Source organism: Bufo gargarizans, chromosome 9, assembly GCF_014858855.1.
Source record: "Bufo gargarizans isolate SCDJY-AF-19 chromosome 9, ASM1485885v1, whole genome shotgun sequence".
Lineage (NCBI taxonomy): Eukaryota > Metazoa > Chordata > Amphibia > Anura > Bufonidae > Bufo > Bufo gargarizans.
The window spans coordinates 11,586,560-11,608,111 of NC_058088.1; the positions used below are offsets into that span (position 1 = coordinate 11,586,560).

Genomic DNA, 21,552 nt, shown 5'->3' on the forward strand with positions numbered 1-21,552 from the left:
AAACCGCACGCGTGACGCATTGGTGGTGCAAGAGTTGCACATATACGTGCGACACAATGTGTTCGTATGGGATCCACAAAAAAAATGAAAAAAAAGTCTGTGTCTAGCCCCAGCCCAAACTCTGTGACTCCTCTCCTGCCTCACTAGCTGCTAGACACCACCCCACTCTCTCCCTCTCTCCAATCCGCACAGTCTACCACCACCCCCAGCTCTGGTGCTGTCTCTTCCTGCCTCAGCCACAGAGCCAACCCTCCTGCAGCCACTTCCCACCCCACCCGTCTCTAAAGCACCAGCCAGCACCCATTCACACTGCACTCTCTGGATCTTTCCCCTACTGCAAAACTTTTTATTTCATTCGTGGACTGTGCGCGAGGCAGAAATCTTAAAGATGTCAGAGCAGGCTGATGTGGAGCTCTTTGTGAAGGTGAGGACTTCCAGTGGTCTCTTTTAATGGTATCTGATGTGACTAGTCCTCATTGTTTTGCAGCAGGTGGCAATAGCTGAGTGATGATGAATACGTCTATAGCATTGTAGATAAGATCCGAGTGGTCGCAACTAGTGTTGAGCGAACTTGTGTTTTAAGTTCGGCGTCTAAAGTTCGGGTTATCAAAGAATCGCGTTATGGATTCTGCTACCAGGGACCAAGTTATGGTCCATGGTAGCAGAATCCATAATGCGATTCTGAATCCATAACGCGATTCTTCGATAACCCGAACCCGCACTTTAGACGCCGAACTTAAAACACAAGTTCGCTCAACACTAGTCGCAACCCAACTTTCCTAGAGTCCTGAAAAGCCCAAGCAATCCCTCCTCTGTTCCCTTACCGCCATATCTCTTCTCTTCTGTTCTGTCCATTTGGAAACTTCTTGAGAAGCAGTAACGTTTACTGATGTTCACCCAGCTTTCCCAAAAACTTTAAATTTTAGCAATTTTTAGAGAAGGAAAGTCCACGACTTTGCCCCATTTTTTTTTTTTTTAAGTAGCTGGCGTTGGAATATAGCAGATAAATTATTGTCCCGTAATGTATGTCCATGGGAGTGACACTATTACCGTTGGGTGTACAGATATCTATCTACTGTACTAATTCACTGTTATACTGTTTGGTGCCATTTTCGTTCGTTCGTTCGTTACGTTTGCGATGGGCATGTAGGAGATGATGTGGCGATTACAGACGTACACGTTCTCCCCAAATCTGAGCCAATGCCAGGGCCTAAGGGGCTTGGTGGACCTATGCTGGAAAATAAAAATGCCTAGCTTCTGGGGGACCTATTGCAATGATATGATCCTATGGCCCACGTCTCCCTTGGGCAGGGTTTCTCAACTCCAGTCCTCAGGTCCCACCTACCGGTCAGGATTTCAGAATATCCCACAGAATGAATACCTGAGGTAAGTCCTGATGGATGGACACTAATTATATCACCTGCTCAATACTAAGGAAATCCTGAAAACATGGCCGGTAGGTGGCCCTGAGGACCGGAGTTGAGAAACTCTGCCCTTGGGCCAGTTCGGTCATCTTTCAGCTTTCCTTCACCCTACAGTAGGACATTTGTTGTCCTAGCTCTGTATCTAAAAAGCCTGGCGATCGTGGCATGTCCCTCGGCAGCTGGCTCCTACTCCAGTTGCATTGTCCCAAAATACTGTCTATGTGTAGGTTTATATAGTAGTATGTATACAAATTTTAGATTATGCATTATTTTGGTGCGTGCGCGTGTCTATAGCTCCAGAAGATGCAAACTGAGATGCAAATGGGTTCTTTTTGTATGTAAAATAGAACCAAAAATGGGTAAAAAAGAAAGAAATATGGATGCAGCCCAGAGTGTCCTTGCAGATGCTGGAGTATAGAGGAACAGGTTTAGGTTGTAAGTGGAGGGGGATGGGAGATTTTAGATCATGGAAAATATTGAAGAGGCAGAGTGCACTTCTTTCTTCGCTTCTCCATATGACCCAGCAGGTTAGGTTGAAGGCCTCGTACGCGGAGCTGCTGTCGTATTCCAGAGGGACTGTATTTACAGTAAATATTCTGTTAGGTGTTGTAGTTCGGTCAATTTCATGAGCTTGTAATGGTTAGAATAGTAGAAAATCATAAATGTCAGAACAACCAGTGTGGCGGGTATTCGGGTTGTATTGGCAGGTTGCGGTTAGATCAAGGTTTTTGAAATGATTTATTGAAATCTGCAGCAATACCTGGTGTGACCGTAATTTGTGACAGGCCTCAAAAACGGTGCTAGAAATCTGCCCGTCAGGAGTTTTATGACTGGTCTGTCGCGTGACTGACGTTTTTGTTGAAATTGCCTACAGTCATGGATGATGACCATCGTACACTAAATTGCCTTTGTGTCTTGAGTAGGTCTTCTGCTCCCAGTGGCAATGTGCTCTGAGGTCCAGCAGTTGAAGGAGTTCTTCTCCGCTAATAGGCCTGGGGCTACATGGTGATAGTTGCTGTGTAGCACTGCACCTGGAGAAATGAAGCAGTGGCGACAGTGACCTCAGATTATCAAAAAAATCCACCCCTGCAGAATATCAAAAAAATCTCGCGATACTGGGGTTGCATTGCTATCGAGTGGGGCTATTTCTAGAGCTACACAGCAATCCTTGGTTGCACAATGGGCATCACGACCAAGATCTCCATGTTGCACCAGCCAGTTTTCCGCGCAGGTGCAATGTGTGACGTGTACGCATAGCACCCACATTGATTCCTGACCCATCTATTTCAATGGGTCTGTGTACATGAGCGTTTTTTTTCACCCATCAGTTCTGCGCTGCTTAAAAAACGCAGCATGTTCTATATTCCGCTTTTTTCACGCAGCCCTGGCCCCATAGAAGAGAACGGGTCTTCAGTGAAAAAATCTGCATTCTCTTCTGGATGCAATGCGGTTTTCACTGATGGTTGCTAGGAGATGTTTGTAAACCTTCAGTTTTTTTTATCACGAGCATGAAAAACCGCTTAAAAACGCATTGCACCCGCGCGCAAAAAACTGAGCAACTGAACGCAATCGCAGACGAAACTGACTGAACTTGCTTGAAAAATAATGCAAGTCTCACTGAACGCATCCGGAGCCAATCCGTCACGTTCGTGTGAAAGAGGCCTAAAATGGGTTGTCTGGTTTTCCCATATCGCTTTATCTATTCTCAGGATAGGTCATCGGTGTCTGATTGTTGGTGGTCCGACACCCAGGATCCCCACCGATCAGCTGTTTTGAGGAGCTGTGCCTCCTCACAGCTTACTAAGCACAAGGTTGTTCTTGGTATTGCAGCTCAGCCCAGCTCACTTGAAAGATGCCTAGGCAACGGGAAAGTGGTCAAGACATCACTGGCCTAGGGTAAGCAAAGCAGCGAGAAGGCCACGGCGCTTCTTAATTGCTGATCACAGGGATCTTTGGTGTCGGACCACCACCAATCTGATGCTGATGACCTATCCAGATGGATAAGTCATCAGTTAGACATAATCAGATAACCCCCTTAAGCTATTTGTTGGTAGAAATTCTCCACCCTACAGTACTTAAAGGCCAACTGTGCCATCTTCACCTCTGCCATACATGGCCAGCTGTAATGACTGGGTGAGAATCAGTTGTTCCTAGAAGGTCAGATGCGATGATTGACCAAGAATGTGACCTCTTATGATCTTGAGAGATCTTCCAATATAAAAAGAAGAATGGTGTTTAGGGCTAGAACGTCCTTGAGTGGACAGAGAAGTCTGCAAGCTAAGATGTTGGCTAGCTACAGCATCACTGGTCTCCAAATTGTCCAAACTACAACTCCCAGGTAAAGGCTCTTTGGACATGCTTGGTAATCACTGTTCTAAATGGTTTGAACCCACAGAAGTCTGTCTAGGAAATTTTGAATGGTTATTTCATCTCTTACCTCCTGATAAGTTGCTGTGATATTTCCCTATTTGTCTTGCTTGGATACCAGTAGGTTGAGCTTGTCTACTTACTGCAATGTGGTGGTAATCGTAGGTAAAGCTACACGAAGCCAAATGTCACACTGACTGTAGGGAGGTGGGGCGCACAATGACGCTTCTCTAGTTTTTATACTCTAGGCCTAGTCTTAGGTATATCCTTGTGAAAGTCATGGAAAAACTTTGCATGACCAAAATATGAGTGACATTTGCAAGTAGTAATGGATAAAGGGTGGAGGGTAGATGAAGAAGGTGAGGATCCGAGATGGAGATCTGGAGTATGAGATTGTGGGTGATTGCAAGTAGCCTTTTATTTTCTTCATCAGCAATTCCAGGCTCAGGAAGCTGACTGGGCTCATTGAGCAGGTGAGATTCACAGGTGTGCTCGCTCCCAGGAGTCTACACTTGTGCAAAATGAGCCTCTATAGCCAAGTACAATACAGCTGGTAGCACTGCGCAGGTGCGGAAAACTGTATCATCGCGGGCATCACGCCCAAAGAAAGAAAAAATAGCTGTCGATCTAGAGTGAAGGAGGCAGGAAGGTGGAGTGGGAAGCTTGACTTGAAGCCTGAAGGTCACTGCCCCTTGACTTCAAGCTGCTCACTTAGTACACAGAGCGAGGGGAAGGGGGGGATTAAAAAAAATTGCTGCAAATTTAGCCATCAGATCAAATACCAAAAAACAGCATTAGAGACAAGATGACTTCAGCTTTCGGGTATTGCAGGCAGTTGATGGGGCTTAATGCGAGTGACCAGTTCCCTTTAATGGCGATGACTAACATGAAGTCCAGAAAAATCTCTGCCCCCTACTACTCTCTTAGGCCTCTTTTACACGGGCGAGTTTTCCGCACGGGTGCAATGCGTGATGTGAACGCATTGCACCCGCACTGAATCCTGACCCATTCATTTCTATGGGGCTGTGCACATGAGCGGTGATTTTCACGCATCACTTGTGCGTTGCGTGAATATCGCAGCAAGCTCTATATTGTGCATTTTTCACGCAACGCAAGCCCCATAGAAGTGAATGGGACTGCGTGAAAATCGCAAGCATCCGCAAGCAAGTGCGATTTTTCACGCACGGTTGCTAGGAGACGATCGGGATGGAGACCCGATCATTATTATTTTCCCTTATAACATGGTTATAAGGGAAAATAATAGCATTCTGAATACAGAATGCATAGTACAATAGGACTAGAGGGGTTAAAAAAATAAAATTAAAATGTAACTCGCCTTAATCCGCTTGATCGCGCAGCCCGACTTCTCGTCTGTCTTCTTTCTTCAGGACCTGGGTAAAGGACCTGTGATGACGTCACTGCGCTCATCACATGGTCCGTCACATGATCCATCCCCATGGTAAAAGATCATGTGATGGACCTTGTGATGGGCGCAGTGACGTCATCACAGGTCCTTTACCCAGGTCCTGAAGAAAGAAGACAGAAGAGATGCCGGCTGCGCGAACACGTGGATTAAGGTGAGTTAAATTATTTTTTATTATTTTTAACCCCTCCAGCCCTATTGTACTATGCATTCTGTATTAAGAATGCTATTATTTTCCGTTATAACATGGTTATAAGGGAAAATAATAGCAATCTACAGAACACCGATCCCAAACCCGAACTTCTGTGAAGAAGTTCGGGGTTGGGTACCAAACATGCCGATTTTTCTCACGCGCGTGAAAAACGCATTATAATGTTTTGCACTCGCACGGAAAAATCCCGCATTTTCCCGCAATGCACCCACATCTTATCCGGGCAAAAAACTTGACGCCCGTTTGAAAGAGGCCTTACTCTCCAGTTTTGATGACCTACAACAGTGGTTGTCACTACATGAATAGTATTCCCAGGCTACTGGGAATTGTAGTTGCACAGCAGCTGGAGAGCCACGGGATGGAGACCATGAACCGAGAGGAGAATTTATGTTCATATTTGAAAATGGTATCACCAGCTTACACGTTTTTCCCATTTTGGTTCAGTGGGCCTTCATACTCTAGTGACAGTGCCTCCAACCTGTTGGGAAACTACAACTCCTGGCAAGCTCTGGAAGGTTATGCTGGAAGCTGTAGTTTCCCAATAGCTTGAGAGCCACAGGTAGGAGACCTCTACTTTGGGGTCTCCGGGCTGTATCACTCTTGCATTATTCAAGACATGGAGATTTGCAGCGTTATTGGAGAAGAGGTGATTCCCGACTATATCAGGCTGCTTCACATTCATGTTTATTTTTTGCCACATTTTTTACTTTACCACTTATCTAAGTGGAGTGGATTGGATAGCATTTTGCATGGGTGTTCATTTCATTCATTCACCATTGTACGTCTCATTACCTGTGAAAGGAGGTATTTTCAGATTCCCTATTAGAGTACATTTGGGACTCACGTCAATTAGCCAGGGAGAGAATGACCACAAACTGTGTGTTTCTCTCTGGAGGACCCGGCATATCTGTATTTCATTCCAGTTCACCCATTGATTTCAGTGAACATCATGCAATACTTAATCTCGCCTGTGGTGGTGCTGCAGTAAAACCTAGCACTTTATCTTGAGGATTCCAGTCGATCACTGGGGTCCTAAGAGCTTTATGACCTGTGATCAACCAGTTTTTTTGTTGGCTGACCTGTGCCAACTATTTTATTAATTGATTGCACAGTGGCACTGTAAAAACTGAGCTGCTGATCACTTATTCCAAGGCTAAAAAACTTTATATTTTAATGTATAGGCAGCTTAAAGAGGAACTACAACTCCCAGCATCTTATGGCAACCTGTAGGATTGCACATGCATGGATCATGGCTTTTTATGCATTTTTAGAAAAAAATTTTTAGTACTGCACATGGTTTCCTGGATTTTGGACTCTGTTTCCCCACCAATAACACGCTCTGTGCACACAGAATGTGCTGTCGTGTTACAGGCATACACCCCTTCAGCAAATATTAACTTACAAAACCTACAGTAGTGCAGCAGATCATGGTCATGGTATACAGCAGGGATGGACAAGTTACAGGAGCCTGTTTGACCTCTCCAGGGCACAGATTTTTTTTTATTATTAACAGGTCAATAAGCAGTTTCATACCCATAAACGGCATACAACCCCTACTCTGAGGATGGGTCTGGTCCTGGTATACAGGGCTGCAAAACTTTACTATGATGATCTTCCATGGTGCTTGGAAGGGCCTGTACCCTGGGAAGGAAGCATATGTTCCTGAATGACACCATTTATAAGTAGGGGGGGGTCTTGTGACTTGAGTAATGGAAATCTATGGGGGGAGATAATGGGACCACTTCCTGTGAGAACAGCTGCCTGAATCCTGCAGGAAGTGTGGTTTATCTATAAACATCCTGTGCTTGCATACCAAGACCGCTGTCTGAACAAAGTACTGCAGCCACGGAGCTCATTGTGCCCTTTATTCTATGGTTGCATACAGTGCATACATTTTTCTGAAATTTTGACATTAAAACATTGCCTATTGGAATGTTTTTAAAGCTCCACATTCCCCTATTTATATGATAAAAAATTGGGCTACCTGAAACCTCCACTAGGGGGAGTTTACCGACGATAGATATATTATTGCATTCGATACATTCTTTGTAAGCTCCCCCTAGTGGTGGCTTCGTGAAGACAGAATTTTATCATCTAGTTTTATAGCTAAGAGAAGCACAGCGGGGGGATTTGGAGCTTTGTAACAGAAAAGCAAACCTCCCAACTCTATAAAGATTAATTGGCACAGAGGTTTGGACCTATTTGGATAGAGTGGTGGTAAAGGTTGTATGTTCATTTTTAGCTTTGGACATGTAAGGCTTTGTTAGTTATGTTCATAATGGAAGCCCCGACTCTGGGCCCAATCCATCCTATCGGTGCACACTGGATCTTATTGAGATATTGTGGGGTCTGTTGAGGTTCCATCTTTTTGACAGCAACGATAGTGCTGTTCTTGCTATCAAGCGTGATGGAATTGCCACCAGAGCCTCCTGAAAAGAACAGTGGGGCCGAACTGCAGTTCTAGACACTGTCCGTGGACAGGTGTGGCACTAAGAAGAAGCAGCCATGTTTTTTCTAAGCCTGGACAACCCCAATAATCTTCAGCTTGAGCTCTATGTAAGGTCCATAAACACTTTAAGGGGTTCTCCAGGCTGCAGATATTGATGACCTATGGCCTAGAAACCTAGATCATCAATATCAGATTGGTGAGGGTCCAACACTCGGTACCCCCACTGATCAGTTGTGGTGGGCTGCCTATGGTGCCAGAAACAGATCATACTGTGTAGTTTCTGGGAAGTCGGAGACACGGATCAGGATTGAGGAAAATAAGTGGAAACTATGAGTCTTTCAAAGTTTTTTAATGATGTATATTTTAAAATTACACCACCCTTACGGCCTATTATGCTATATTATGTGGATATGCTATTAATGTACTACCCTGGAGGAGCCTGTGTAGTCTGGACTGCTGTAGGTGCACAGGTTATAATCAGCCGATGACCTCAGGTTATATCGGAGAGTATTCCACCAGAGTTATTAGTGACTCCTGGGAGTTTCTCTTGGAACAGAATCTGGGATGGTACAGTTATGACATAATTCGAGAGATTTATATTAGTCACCAGGGGTGTAACTAAAAATGACTGGGCCCCATAGCATATTTTTAACCGGGCCCCCTCCCAGCAACTTCTCCGCAACACCCCTCTTCCCATGCAGCCAGTCATTGCCTCTAGCGGTCACATGCGCCAGGTCAAAATGGATGTTTATGCAGACCCTGGACCTGCAGTGCCGGTGATGGAGCCTAAACTCAGCGCGGAGGATCAGGTAAGTATGATCACCACGGTGGCCAGACTCTGCATTGGTGCTGTTCTCCTCTTCTGATCCTAAACTGTTTCCAGATGGGGCGGGTGCTGAACAGGTAAAGAACTTCATAACGCTGGTTAGCATCATGAGATGGTTTACCAGGTCCTCCTCCTTTTGCAGTGTAGCAGATACCATCGAGCAGGTCCTGGTCTGTAGTCACTGCTGTTGTGTCTGGGCTCAGAATTCCTACTAAACCAAATATTGTATCTGTATAGCGCCACCTGCTGTTTGGTCTTTTCCATATTTCTCCGTCCACCTCATTTAAGCAGGCAATACACGTTATACATTTGTCAGACGAACCTTCGGAGAATGGTGGGTTCAGCTGATACTAATGTGTGTAGAGCACTTTGGACTCTCCCGATAGATATCGGGGGGGATAAAAGGATTGGGCAAAATGAATATTTTCACCCAGTTCTTTTGTTCTCCGGGAAGATAAGAACTGTCTGGCAGTGGTTTTCTCTGCTCTCCCCATAGCATACACAGACACATTCGGCCAAGCTGAACATGTACGTGGATGGGGGAGATGGGAGAGGTAGCTCAAATATTGAGCCGACAGTTATTGCATGTGTATGGTCAGCTTAACATTGCTGAGGTGGTCGCACATGCTCAGTTCATTCTTTCAAATGCCACCAGCCGGGTCTACTGTTAGAGGCTGTGGGAGTTGCAGCAGAAAAGACACACACCCTGAGCTGTGATAGGGAGAGAGCTGTAGCATAGAAGACACACCCCCTGAGCTGTGATAGGGAGAGAGCTGTAGCAGAGAAGACACACCCCCTGAGCTGTGATAGGGAGAGAGCTGTAGCAGAGAAGACATGCCCCTAAAAAAGGACATGCCCCCAACAAGCAATTTTATAAATCTAGTAGAACAATTAGAGCAATAAATGTGGAGATCTCTGGATCCATGTGACGTACAGGGCTGGTTCTAGCTTAGGAAGAAAGAGATTGTCACATATTATATGATGCCTGTCACATTATCCCTCTAAAATTCTCAGTCGTTGTGTAAACCTTAAGGCGCCTGAAAATCCAACTTATAAGAAGGGCTATTTCTTTCTCCTTTTATTGATTGGAGATTGCAGGTTGCAGGGGTTTCTTTTTTTTTTTTTTTTCTTGGAGCTTTTGGTGCCTGTGTGTGCAGTACATGCTATGGAAATGATCCCATGCAAGGGGATTATAGGAAATTCCTATGCCGTGCCTGTGAGTGGCCATGATGTGGCCAAAGCTTCCTGATATGTTGATCCTTTTACTTTTTCCTTTGGGACTCTTTCGCACGACCCTATGGGCTCTGTGTCCTTCCTGTGGACCACAAATAGCGGTCCGCAATGCACAGGTACCGGCCGTGAGAATCCCATATTGTGGTGCAGATTCATTGACTTGAATGGGTCCGTGATCCGCAAAAGATAGGACATATCCTATCTTTTAGGGTGCAGAGGCATGGAACCGAAAGCCCACAGAAGAGATTCCTATTTGTACCTCCGCTTTGCAAAAGATAGGACATGCCGTATCTTGTTGATCGCCGACCCGCATCTGCAGGACGGAGTATGGAGCCCTTACGTTCCTGTGAATGGGGCCTTAACTATTTCAGTTCCATAAAATGAGATGCTGATCTGCCTTTTATGATCCCTAACATTTGGATCCCAAATCAACTGGAACATCTTAAAGGTGCTGACTCATAAGACGGCTCCGTTCGATATGCTGAATTGGGGAACATAAACATCAAAGAAGGCGTTGTCCTTTCAGGACCCAGAGAGCCCCTCACATGCTCAAGTCATCCATTTATTACATAGGGTAAGCATTCATCTGAATGGCCACCATCGCTGACCTTCAGAAGCTTCCCATGGAGAATTCAGCTGTTTCCAGGGACATTGGTAGCTGGACCAGTGGTGATCAGCAGATCAGTGACACCGCCTGTATGAAAGGGTCTGTCTCTCAAGGTGCAACCCATTTTTGCCCATATGAATAGACTTTTTTTGACCACATGCTTTTGAATGTGTTTTTTTTTTTCTGTTTTGTTTTTTTACACTGCAGTTTCTGAATTCTGTGTTCCAGAGCAGAATGTGTTTATGCATTATTATTTTTTTTGACCACATATAAAGAGGTTTTCCTGAAATGTCTGTTTTAGTAACTACTTGCATTCCCCACGTTATAACAATTCTGGAGCATCTATTCCTCTATTATTCTAGCTAGAAGTTATGAATAAGTTCCTAGATCTGTTTGCAGTAAAGGTGCTGTGCATGGACACACTGCCAAATGGTAACTCCCAGCTGGAACTTCAGTGCAAACTGCTAGTAATTCATTTATAACTTCTAGCAGAAATTACAGAGAATTAGCATCAGGTTTTGATTAAGAATATCCCTGACCAGTCTCCTTGTCCCAGCCACTGAAAAACACCCCCACAGTATGATGCTGCTACCACCATGCTTCACCGTAAGGATGTTATTGGGCAGTTGATGACTAATGCCTGGTTTTCTCCAGACATGATGCTTCAAATTAAGGCCAAAAAGTTAAATCCTGGTTCCATCAGACCAGAGAATGTTGTTTCTCACAGTATGAGAGTCCTTTAGGTGCTTTTTTTGAAAACTTCATTTGAGCTTTCACATGTCTTTTCCTGGGGAGAGGCTTGTTTCTGGCCACCCTGCCATAAAGCCCAGATTGGTTGACCTTCTGGAAGTTTAGAACAGACAGAAATAATTTCTTAAGGATAAACTACACGTACCACAGTTAATTTTAGAAAAAAGTAGAATTTAAACGTGCTTACTAAAAACGATACCTTTATTATTCAGACGGGTAATGGAGCAAAAACAGTTTGCTCAGGTGATGTCCTAAGTATGGTGGATATACTCAACAAGGACTCCTATTATAGATAGGATAAATTCTTAAATGGGGTCAATAGAGTGCTGACTGTAGGGTAGATGAGGGTAGATGAGGGTAATGGGTAAATGGGTGGAAAATAATCTTTCCCTGGATGACCCTCAAGATCTAGAGTCCTGTGCACAGGGATGTCCCCTGATGGTGGAGACACCCTGGCCCCCGTACCTAAGTGTCTCTGTAGCCGTAATAAAGCCCTACTTATAGACCTGGATTGGAAATAAATAAATCCAGGGAAAACAAAAAACACACATATAGATGAAAAAATATGTATAAACAAAATAACATCCCCAACGCCTTTCAGCTGCATATAGCAGCTCATCAGGAGGTGAAGTAGAATTAGTGGACGTAGGGAGTAACGAAGACTATAAAGTACAAGATGATACTTAGCTCCTATAAATATAACCTGTCAGATTCAATTCAGTGATGAAAACAAACCTCTGTAATAAAGATATATAGATCGATCAGAGGGGGGCCCTTAAGGTAGATGTATCAGGTATATAGGAGGCTGGAGGCTGAAAGTTTACTCCCATCTGCACACAGGATCTTTGGAGCTCAGCCAGAGTGACCATTGGGTTCTTGGTCACCTCTCTTATGAAGGCTCTTCTCCTCTAATTACTTTTGGCGGGGTGGCCAGATCTAGGAAGAGTCCTTGTTGTCCCAAATGTCTTCCAAATTTTTAAGAATTATGGAGGCCATCGTGCTCTTGGAAACTTTCAATGCAGCAGAATTTTTGTACCCTTCTCCAGATCTGTGCCTTCACTCAATCCCATCTAGGAGCTCTACAGGCAGTTCTTTTCTCCGCATGGTTTGGTTTATGGCCTCAAATAAATTGTCAGCTGTAAGACCTTATATAGTCAGGGCTGTTTCTTTCTGAATCATGTCCTATCAACTGAATTTACCACAAGTGGACGTCAATCAAGGTGTGGAAACATCTCAACGATGATGAAGAAAAATGGGAGGCCCCAGAGCTAAATTTTAAGTGTCATAGTAAAGGGTCTGGAATACTTCTTTCCATGCAAAATGTAATTATTATTTTTTTTTCAGTTTTAATACATTTTCAAAAAATTCCAACATTCTGTTTTCACGTTCTCATTATGGGTAATGATGGCGAAAAACTTGATGATTGTTATTTTTTATTCTAGCACAAGGCTACAACATAACAAAATGTAAATACAGTGAAAGTGTCTCAACACTTTCTGAATGTGCTGTATATACAGTATACAGAAGCATTGTTGTAGTAGTGATGACAGATCACTGCTTCAAACACTATAGCCTTTTACGGATATATTCACACGTCTCCAGGACCTCCTCCACTTCATTAGAATGCCCTCGGGTTACACTAGGTCTCCTATGCCTAGATAAGTCACTTGGTATTTATGACTTGGTCCATGTGGGTTGCCTGGAGTTGTCCTTGTAATGTAGTCTGACTCATAGCCTTACTGCGAAAGCAGTTATCAATGTGATAAAGAACTTGCATCCCTCGCACTGCCATAAATGCCTCTGTTATTACTGTACCTCTATGGGTGTTTCCAGTCATTAGTGTAAACTTACGGTATGTGTAGGAGTCTGCTTCTTACTCAACCATAATGCTTATACACACCCTCATTGTCTGTGACTACTGTGACAACCTCCCTGATTGTTATCAGCACTTCATTTTTTGACTCTGGCTTCTAGGGAACTATACATCTGTAATATGATGTCATATGTAGGCACCATACAGTGACACAAGGATACCTCGAAGCACCGAAGTATTGTTTCTGTTGGTGGTTCATGTACATAGAGGTGACCACCTTAAAGGGTTCTCTGCTTTGGGCACTCCCTATTTGTTAAGGCCCCTTTATAGGAGTTAACAATCTGGGCAATTATCGGGAAGGAGCATTACTAGGAACACTTGCTCTTGATAACTGGTCCATCTAAAGGTACCGCCGTTCACCCAATAAACAAGCAAACGCTCACTCGTTGCCTCATTGATGTGACACCCAAGATCATTGTTTCTGGGCAGCATCTCATCCTCATACAGAGAAGATGATTGTTGCATGTACTGTAAATGCAGCTCTCACTACTTCTGACCAGCGGTCACTTATTGGGAGCAAATGGTTCATTTCTGATGCTTGTCTGCAGAATCGGTCCATGTAAAAGGTCCTTTAAAGGGATCTCTTGATTGCTCGGGCCCTTAGTTATCATCCCTAATCTTTGGGGAAATCTACTGGAAGGTATTCAGCGCCTCTACAGGAGAAATACAGTATTAAACAGTGTCCATTTCAATCAATGGGTTGCCTATGTAATATAGGACAGGTTCTCCAGAGCAATAGATGCTCTTTGTAACTGCTCTCCACTCTGGCCAAGAGATGATGGTCCTCAACAGACCTCCATCAACTCGGAATTCACTAATTGGGTATAAAAGCATGGGTTTTCTCAATCGGACACCCCCTTTTAACATCAGCCAAGGGCTACATTTTAAGACTTTGTTGACCATCCGATGATCTCTAATTCCCTCGTTTGGTTTTGTAGAAACTCCCCTTGACTCAACGGCTCATTTTTGGTGGGTTTTCTAGCAGCATGTGTTAACTGGTCTCTTTATGCACAGGTGGCATTCAACTAGCATTTCACATTTGTACATCCGACTAGGTGTAAACCTTGATGTGATGTGTTACCATATCGAAAGGGTTGAGTTTAGCGTAGATCTGTGCAGGGTTCATGCAGCAGGACAATATGTACCAAACTGATCACATCAAAATGTTGGACAGAAATGTGTCGGCTTCTTTGGTGAACCAAGTCAACAACCGATTTGGTGCAGCCCGGCCACATCGTGTGCTCCACCTACATGGGTGGTAAGTTGTTCACTGATCTGGTGGGAACATAAGTCTCTGTATAGACAAGGTCCACCTTGGCACACTGCTATGTCATGGATTAATTTTGTTCAGATTTGTAATATGATGCCCATGGTCTGTAGTGTCTTATCTGTGCAGGGTATTGCCGTATGTGTACTTATAGCTGATAACCTGGATCGGATCTTGCAATGGGATATTTATTATCTGGATGCAGTTTGGCATTGGCACTATTTATCTGGGTGGGTGCCTAATGGCACTCTCTGAAAGAGAGAATCCAGCTTCTTGTGGAGTAAAAAATAGTTCTTTATTGGCTCATCATATATAATCTACCAAAATCACAGGAAAAAGGTGTCGTAACATGTTTCGGGCTACAGAATCCAGCCCTTCATCAAGACAAGATTGTCTTGATGAAGGGCTGGATTCTGTAGCCCGAAACATGTTACGACACCTTTTTCCAGTGATTTTGGTAGATTTTATATGATGAGCCAATAAAGAACTATTTTTTACTCAACAAGAAGCTGGATTCTCTTTCTGTTGGATATTCTATTGGGCCCAGTTCTGGCCTTTTTTCTGTGCTTCGTGGATTAGTCAGAGGTGAGAGCTGCAGCCATTTGTATTATTCTAATGGCACTCTCTGGATTAGACCTCTTGCATGTAGGCCATCTATTCCCATATTGCGGTCCACAATGCAGAGACACCATCCATGTGCCCGCCATTTGCAGATGCGGACCTATTGACTTAAATGGGTCTGCGATCCGCAAGATACGGTCCGCCGCACGACAAAAAAATAGGACAATACGGGCACGGATGGCCTATGTTCGTGTGCATGAGGCCATGGACATCCAGTTTTTTTAAATGTACAGCCTCCTAATGGTGCATGGGGTTATGTTCACACATTCCAATAGGGTATGTACTGCATAGGGTTGTTTCAATACCAAAATCTTGATTCGGTTTCGATACCATAAAAAAGTATTGCGATACTGGATACCATTCGATACCACGCGGAAAAAATAAAACGCCCAAAAAATCCGCGTGCATTCCGCATTTTAAGGAACGTCCGGCCCATAATAGAACAGTCTGATCCTAAAGTAAATAGCGAATCGCGCAGTTTTTATAACTTATTTTTCTGTTACGGCGCTCACCGCATAGGACATATAATATTTTTAATAGTTTGGACTTTTCAGACAAGGGTGATATGTGATATGTTTATTTATTGTTTATATATTTTATATGTAAAATTGGGAAAGGTGATTTATACTTTAGATTTTTATTTATTTTAACTTTTTTTTTTTTTTTTTTTACTTTAATAATTTCCCTCTTAGGTGGAATCTTTTAATCCCTTGTCCTATTCACCCTGATAGAAATCTATTAGGGTGAATAGGATCTCGCACTCTCCCTGCTGCCCTGTGCATAGTGCACACAGCAGCAGGGAGCCAACTATGGCAGCCAGGGCTTCAGTAGCGTCCTGGCTGCCATGGTAACCGATCAGAGCACCAGGATTACACTGCTGGGGCTCCGATCGGAACTTCCACTGCACCACTAATGAGGAGGAGGGGAGGGGACCCTGTAGCCACTGCCACCAATGATTTTAATACTTGGGGGGGTTTGGGGGTGCACTGCGCCACCAATGATTTTAATACTGGGGGGGGGTTTGGGGGTGCACTGCGCCACCAATGATTTTAATACTGGGGGGGGGGTTTGGGGGCGCACTGCGCCACCAAAGATTTTAATACTGGGGGGTTGAGGGGAGGGGCACACTGCGCCACCAATGATTTTAATACTGGGGAGGGACACACTGCGCCACCAATGATTTTAATACTGGGGAGGGGCACACTGCGCCACCAATGATTTTAATACTGGGGGGTTGAGGGGAGGGGCACACTGCACCACCAATGATTTTAATACTGGGGGGGAAGGGCACACTGCGCCACCAATGATAATACAGTTAACATTTAATAGAGGAGGCGGGTGCGGCACCTGAGGGGTTAACTGCCGCTAATCGCAGCTCCCCGCCTCCGGGATCCTACTTTCATTGGTGGTGCAGTGCGCACACCCCTGTCTCCTTATTGGTGGCAGCAGCACAGGGGTGAGGGAGAGAATGCTTCCTTCTGCCTTGTGCTGCTGAGGAGAACACGGAGCGTGCTGAGAGCAGCGCACTCCTTGTTCTGATACTAGACTGCGCAATAGCGAAGCCTAGTGTCGAAAAAAGGCAAATCTTGGTATCGAGATACTCGAAACAACCCTAGTACTGCACAAAGACTGGTGATCCACAATTCTATGCCTTGGTGTCATTATGGTTTTTTTTTTTTGTTTTTTTTTATGGTTTTAGGGGAAATGTTACTGCCTCTGTGGAAAACCACATTACAGTAGCACTGGCTTAGTCTTCCCAAATTCTGGTCAATCTGGAACCAACCACAACAAAAATGTGACTAATCTGTTTGCTGTGATTTAATGAACACTCTGCGACCGCAGTTGTGTATTTTTGTTGTAATAGGGCTGTTACTTTCTTGTATAATTTGACTTCGTGATTAAAGGGAACCTGCCATCAAGTTCATGCCGCCCAAACCACGGGCCACATGAAATCCCAAGCGGGTCCTTTATTATAGACGGCTATGTTTTTACTTGGGAACGCTGGGGTGTTCCAGGGACAACATAGTTTAAAAATGAGATTGGAACAGGAGATGAGCCTGATGTGCCGATTCTTACTACCCTGATCAGCTTCACTGACCGGTCTCTTCCGATACCCAACCAGGGAGAGAACTACGGTAACCACAACTAAGCGGGCAGGGAGAACTGTAGACTGGGCTCGCCTCTCCTTACCTGGGCTCGCCTCCCCAACTATTTTATTTTTTCCAAAATGTTTGAGTCTTTCAGAATAAAACAGTTCTGACATAAGGAACCCTGTTGGGATTTCAGGTTCACTTTAGTGTCATAAAAACCTTTGCCTACCAGGTTGTGTGTGTGTGTGTGTGTGTGTGTGTATATGTGTGTGTGTGTGTGTGTATATGTGTGTGTGTGTGTGTGTGTATATATGTGTGTGTGTGTATGTGTATATATAATCTCAAATCGGAAAAAAAAATATTGAGGGCAATAGAAGCCAATGGCGACCCAGTGACAGAACTTGCCCATGTGGTCTCTTCGAGGACACTTCAATGTTGCATGTGGGCAGAAGCAGGGTGTGTCAATTGTTACCAGTGTTGCTCTAGGTAGAGGCCCTCGGGCAGCATAGCAGTCCCTGTGTTTGCACAGTAACGCGTCATCACCTACTGTTATGCACAAATGTTTACTAAACCTCATCACCGGTTGCTCAGATTGATATCCCATTCAAGAAGGGCAGTTCATTTCTGCTAATCCCAGCCTGTTTATTTTTAATTTTCGACATCTCGTAGTTTTCCCTAGTTTTCTCGTTGTCAGTTATCCCTAATTTCTAAGGGCGATCAGATGTCTTTGGGAGGGGGGTTTAGTTTATTGAAACAATTGAAAAACTTACACAGGAACTTTTTGTAGCAAAATTCGGTAAAAAAAAAACTATAATGTAACACTATTTGTGACTTTTTTGAGTGAGCTGAGTTACAATTGTTGTCTTTGTCCATAAATTGCTAGAACCACTCAATAACTTGGTTGTAGTGATCGTTGGATGATTTGGCGCACTGATCACCTACATGTCCTATCAGAAGATATTGGAAAAAATCTGCACCTAAGAATCCTTGCAGGTAGAGAGAGTCCATGTTGTATCTTTGTGTGCCACCAAAAAAATGACTGGTGGCGTGCTCCATTGTATGGCACATTAGAGGGGTTCTCCCCTAGGAATATCACAGGGGCACTCTAGGGTGCCATGGGGTTGCCTAGAACACCTGCAGATATATGTAGATTCATGCCCCTTTCTCCCAGCAGTCCAAAGAGACTTGAATCTATAAGGTCACACATGGAGTCCATTCCGGGCCATGGGTCCATCAGATGAAACTGTATGGACTCCATGTGTGACCGTATAGGTTCCCATCCCCTTGGACTGCTTTGAACAAGAGGTATGAATCTACATATATTAGCAGGTGGGGTTTGTATTCGATTTTACTCATTACAATGGGGGAAATCTGAGACCTTTCTGTGTGACGGAGCATGCTGAGGAATTTAAAGGGGTTGTGCAGGATGAGAGACAGAACCTGCTTTTTCCTCGTTACCGCACCTCATCAGTTGCATTGGTTGTGTTCAACCTCAATTGTTTGCTTTCTTATCGGATCCCAGCTAGTTCTGCTTTGTTCTGATCACTTTTTGAGTAAAACCCCTCGCCTACCAGAATTAGATTTGTTATATTGTAAAAGAAGGCGCAGATCTTCCTGTTTGCAGCTCATTTCCTGACCCAACTGACTATTGGTCGTTGCCTTACACTAGGCTTTTACCAGCCCATCTCTCTCCCACCACCCACCATTGACGTCTAGAGGTTGCAAAAAGTGTTGATCGGTTCTACTTGCATCACTATAGAATGATAATCTGGTCCTCATATTGCCGGATTATTGGATATTGCTTACCTTCATGGCCATGTAGTGTTGATTTGGTGGAGCTCATACCGTTATCATAGGTTCCTTGCAGGCGGCCTACACTCTGGCCTCTATTGCCTGCTTTCTCCCGAAGACTGGCTCTGTGACCCAGTGTCTCCCCAGATCAGCGTCCCCATGCTGGCCACTGAAGCTACCGCGTTCTCTTCCCCTGGAGCCGACAGAGCCATATTTATGAGGGACATCACCAAGTCTGTACTCAACCACAACTGCCCCCCTGGAGAGCGCACTGTCTTGACCTTTCAGTACATGTGAGCCACAGGCTACCGCAAGATACTGTACCGTCCGCCGCCCCATATATGCAATGCAGAAAAAGAAAACCTATCAAAAATACACTTTCCACCCTCCTTACATCTATATAAAGTACTGTGCCAAACCATATTACGACAATGTATGTGAGTCGAGATAGATTAACCCTATTAAACTAGCTATAATGCCTGCTATGGCTGACCTTGATGAATAAGAACCTTCAAATGTGTCTTTAAAATATGCAAATTAGGGATTAAGTGCACCAAGGGCGGGGCCAGACCATTCAGTGCACCTTAGCTCCTCATCACTGCTTCCCTGGACACTCCCGTCTCCACCTGACTGCCTGGCCCTGTCAATTAAATGGAGGATGAGTGTCCAGAAAAGCAGTGGGGAGGAGCTAAGGTGTGTGGAGTGGCTAGTACCCGCCCTCAGTGCACTTAAGCCCTTATTTCTCCTGGGGAAGGGGGGGTACTGTATGCTTTTAACCAGTCAAGTCTAGTCCTACTAGGCATTATGGCAGGTTTAATGTGGTTGATCCTTCTTTCAGATGTTCTTTAGTGATGACCTTATAGAGATTGACACTATATATATATATATATATATATATATATATATATATATATATATATATATATTTCCCATATCATCACCATGACGGCCACAAGGAGATTGACCCATGACCTCTGTGGGGGCAGGAAACAGAGAAGAGGTTAAATTGCCCCCTCCCACCACCGCACCTCAGTGTTCCTGTCCCCACTGTGGCCAGGGTCAGAGAAGAGTCTCCCTGCGGCGGCAGGGAGATGAAGATAGGATTTTGTTTTATTATTTTTTCGTTGTCTCCAGGGGCCTCCTGGTTACCTGAGGCTCATCGGAGCTCCCCCAGTCCGCCGGCGGCCGCGTGCTCATGCTGGGCTGGGGGGTATCGGGAGGACTCGCTCTGGCTGGTCTGGAGCCTGCTCCCGGGCCGCAATTCTCCTCCTCCCCTGTGGGTCGGGCTGGTAGCGGCCGGCGTGTGCGCACGCCGACGTCGGTGACGTCACTTCCGGGTTCGGCGCAACCCGGAAGTAAAGCGCAGGAGCAGAGCAGTTTGAATAAAAGGCGGGAGCTGCCATAAGGACGCTGATCTGAGGTCTGTGAGTACTGCAGCTGCATTTTACCCTACAGAATGTCAGGTCCTGAGGTACAAACTGTGATGGAGCTGGATGCTCCCCCTCTGCCTCCTGTAAGTATCCCTCTGGGGATCCGCTTGTCTTATGGCACGATATTTTTTCTTTGCCAAAGCCTTATTTTCTGATACCGCTATTTCCATATCTGTTTCAGGCCAAAGAGGCGCAAAAAAAGCTTAAAAAACCTCCTCGCTGCATTTCTTGTGCAAGGAAACTGCCTGACGATTATGGAAAGAAGCTTTGTAAAGCATGTATTTCTGATGTAATCCAGGAGGAACAGTCGTCCCTTATGGAAAATATCAGATCGGTGGTTCAGGAAGAAATTCGGGCCGCTAGAGTTGCTCAGTCTGATCCCCAGGACGAGCCTTCTCGCAAGCGTCCGCGTTGCAGGATCTTTTCTTCAGGATCTGAGGACGCAGGCGATAAAGCTTCTACCTCCACGCAGTGGGAGGATGATCCATCTCTCTCTGAGGGGGAGGTATATGAAAATAATAGGAAGTTTTATTTTTCCTCGGAGGAGATGAATGACTTGTTAAAGGCAGTCAGAGCAACAATGGGGATTGAAGAGACCCCTAGGCGTTTCTATTCAGGACGAAATGTTTGGGGGACTCAAGGTGAAAAAATCCCGGGTCTTCCCCATAAACGAACACATTAGACAAATGGTTCTGGAGGAATGGTCAGAACCTGAGAAACGATTGGGGATTTCCAAAGAGTTTAAAAATCGATTATTATTCGACCCCTCTCAGTCTAAGCTGTTTGACGGGACCCCTAAAGTTGACGTGCAGGTGGCTAAGGTTAACAAAAAAACTGCCCTGCCGTTTGAGGATGCTGCCCAATTGAAGGACACCATGGAGCGAAAGGCAGATGCCCTTTTAAGGAAAGCCTGGGAGGCCTCCATGTTTAACATCAAGACCAACATTGCTGCAACATCGGTAGCCAGGTCTATGTACCTGTGGTTAGGGGAACTTGAGAACCACCTAAGCAGGAAGACCTCCAGGGAAGAGATCCTGCAGTCCATACCGCTACTCAAATCAGCTACAGGGTTCCTGGCAGATGCATCTGCTGAGTCTATCAGATTCTGTGCTAGGGAAGCAGGGTTGTCCAATGCGGCTCGTCGGACTTTGTGGATGAAGTCCTGGTCGGGCGACAGAATCTCTAAGCTA

General features: G+C 44.8%; 1 protein-coding gene across 1 annotated transcript in view; it reads left to right on the plus strand.

The window, feature by feature from the left end:
- The first annotated feature begins 247 nt into the window (after positions 1 to 247).
- CLIC1 (chloride intracellular channel 1) overlaps positions 248 to 21,552 on the plus strand; it is a 46,613-nt gene continuing 25,308 nt past the window's right edge. The window contains exon 1 of the mRNA XM_044269082.1: positions 248 to 424. Coding sequence (XP_044125017.1) covers positions 389 to 424 — 36 coding nt within the window. The 5' untranslated portion in view covers positions 248 to 388. The remainder of the gene's footprint in view (positions 425 to 21,552) is intronic.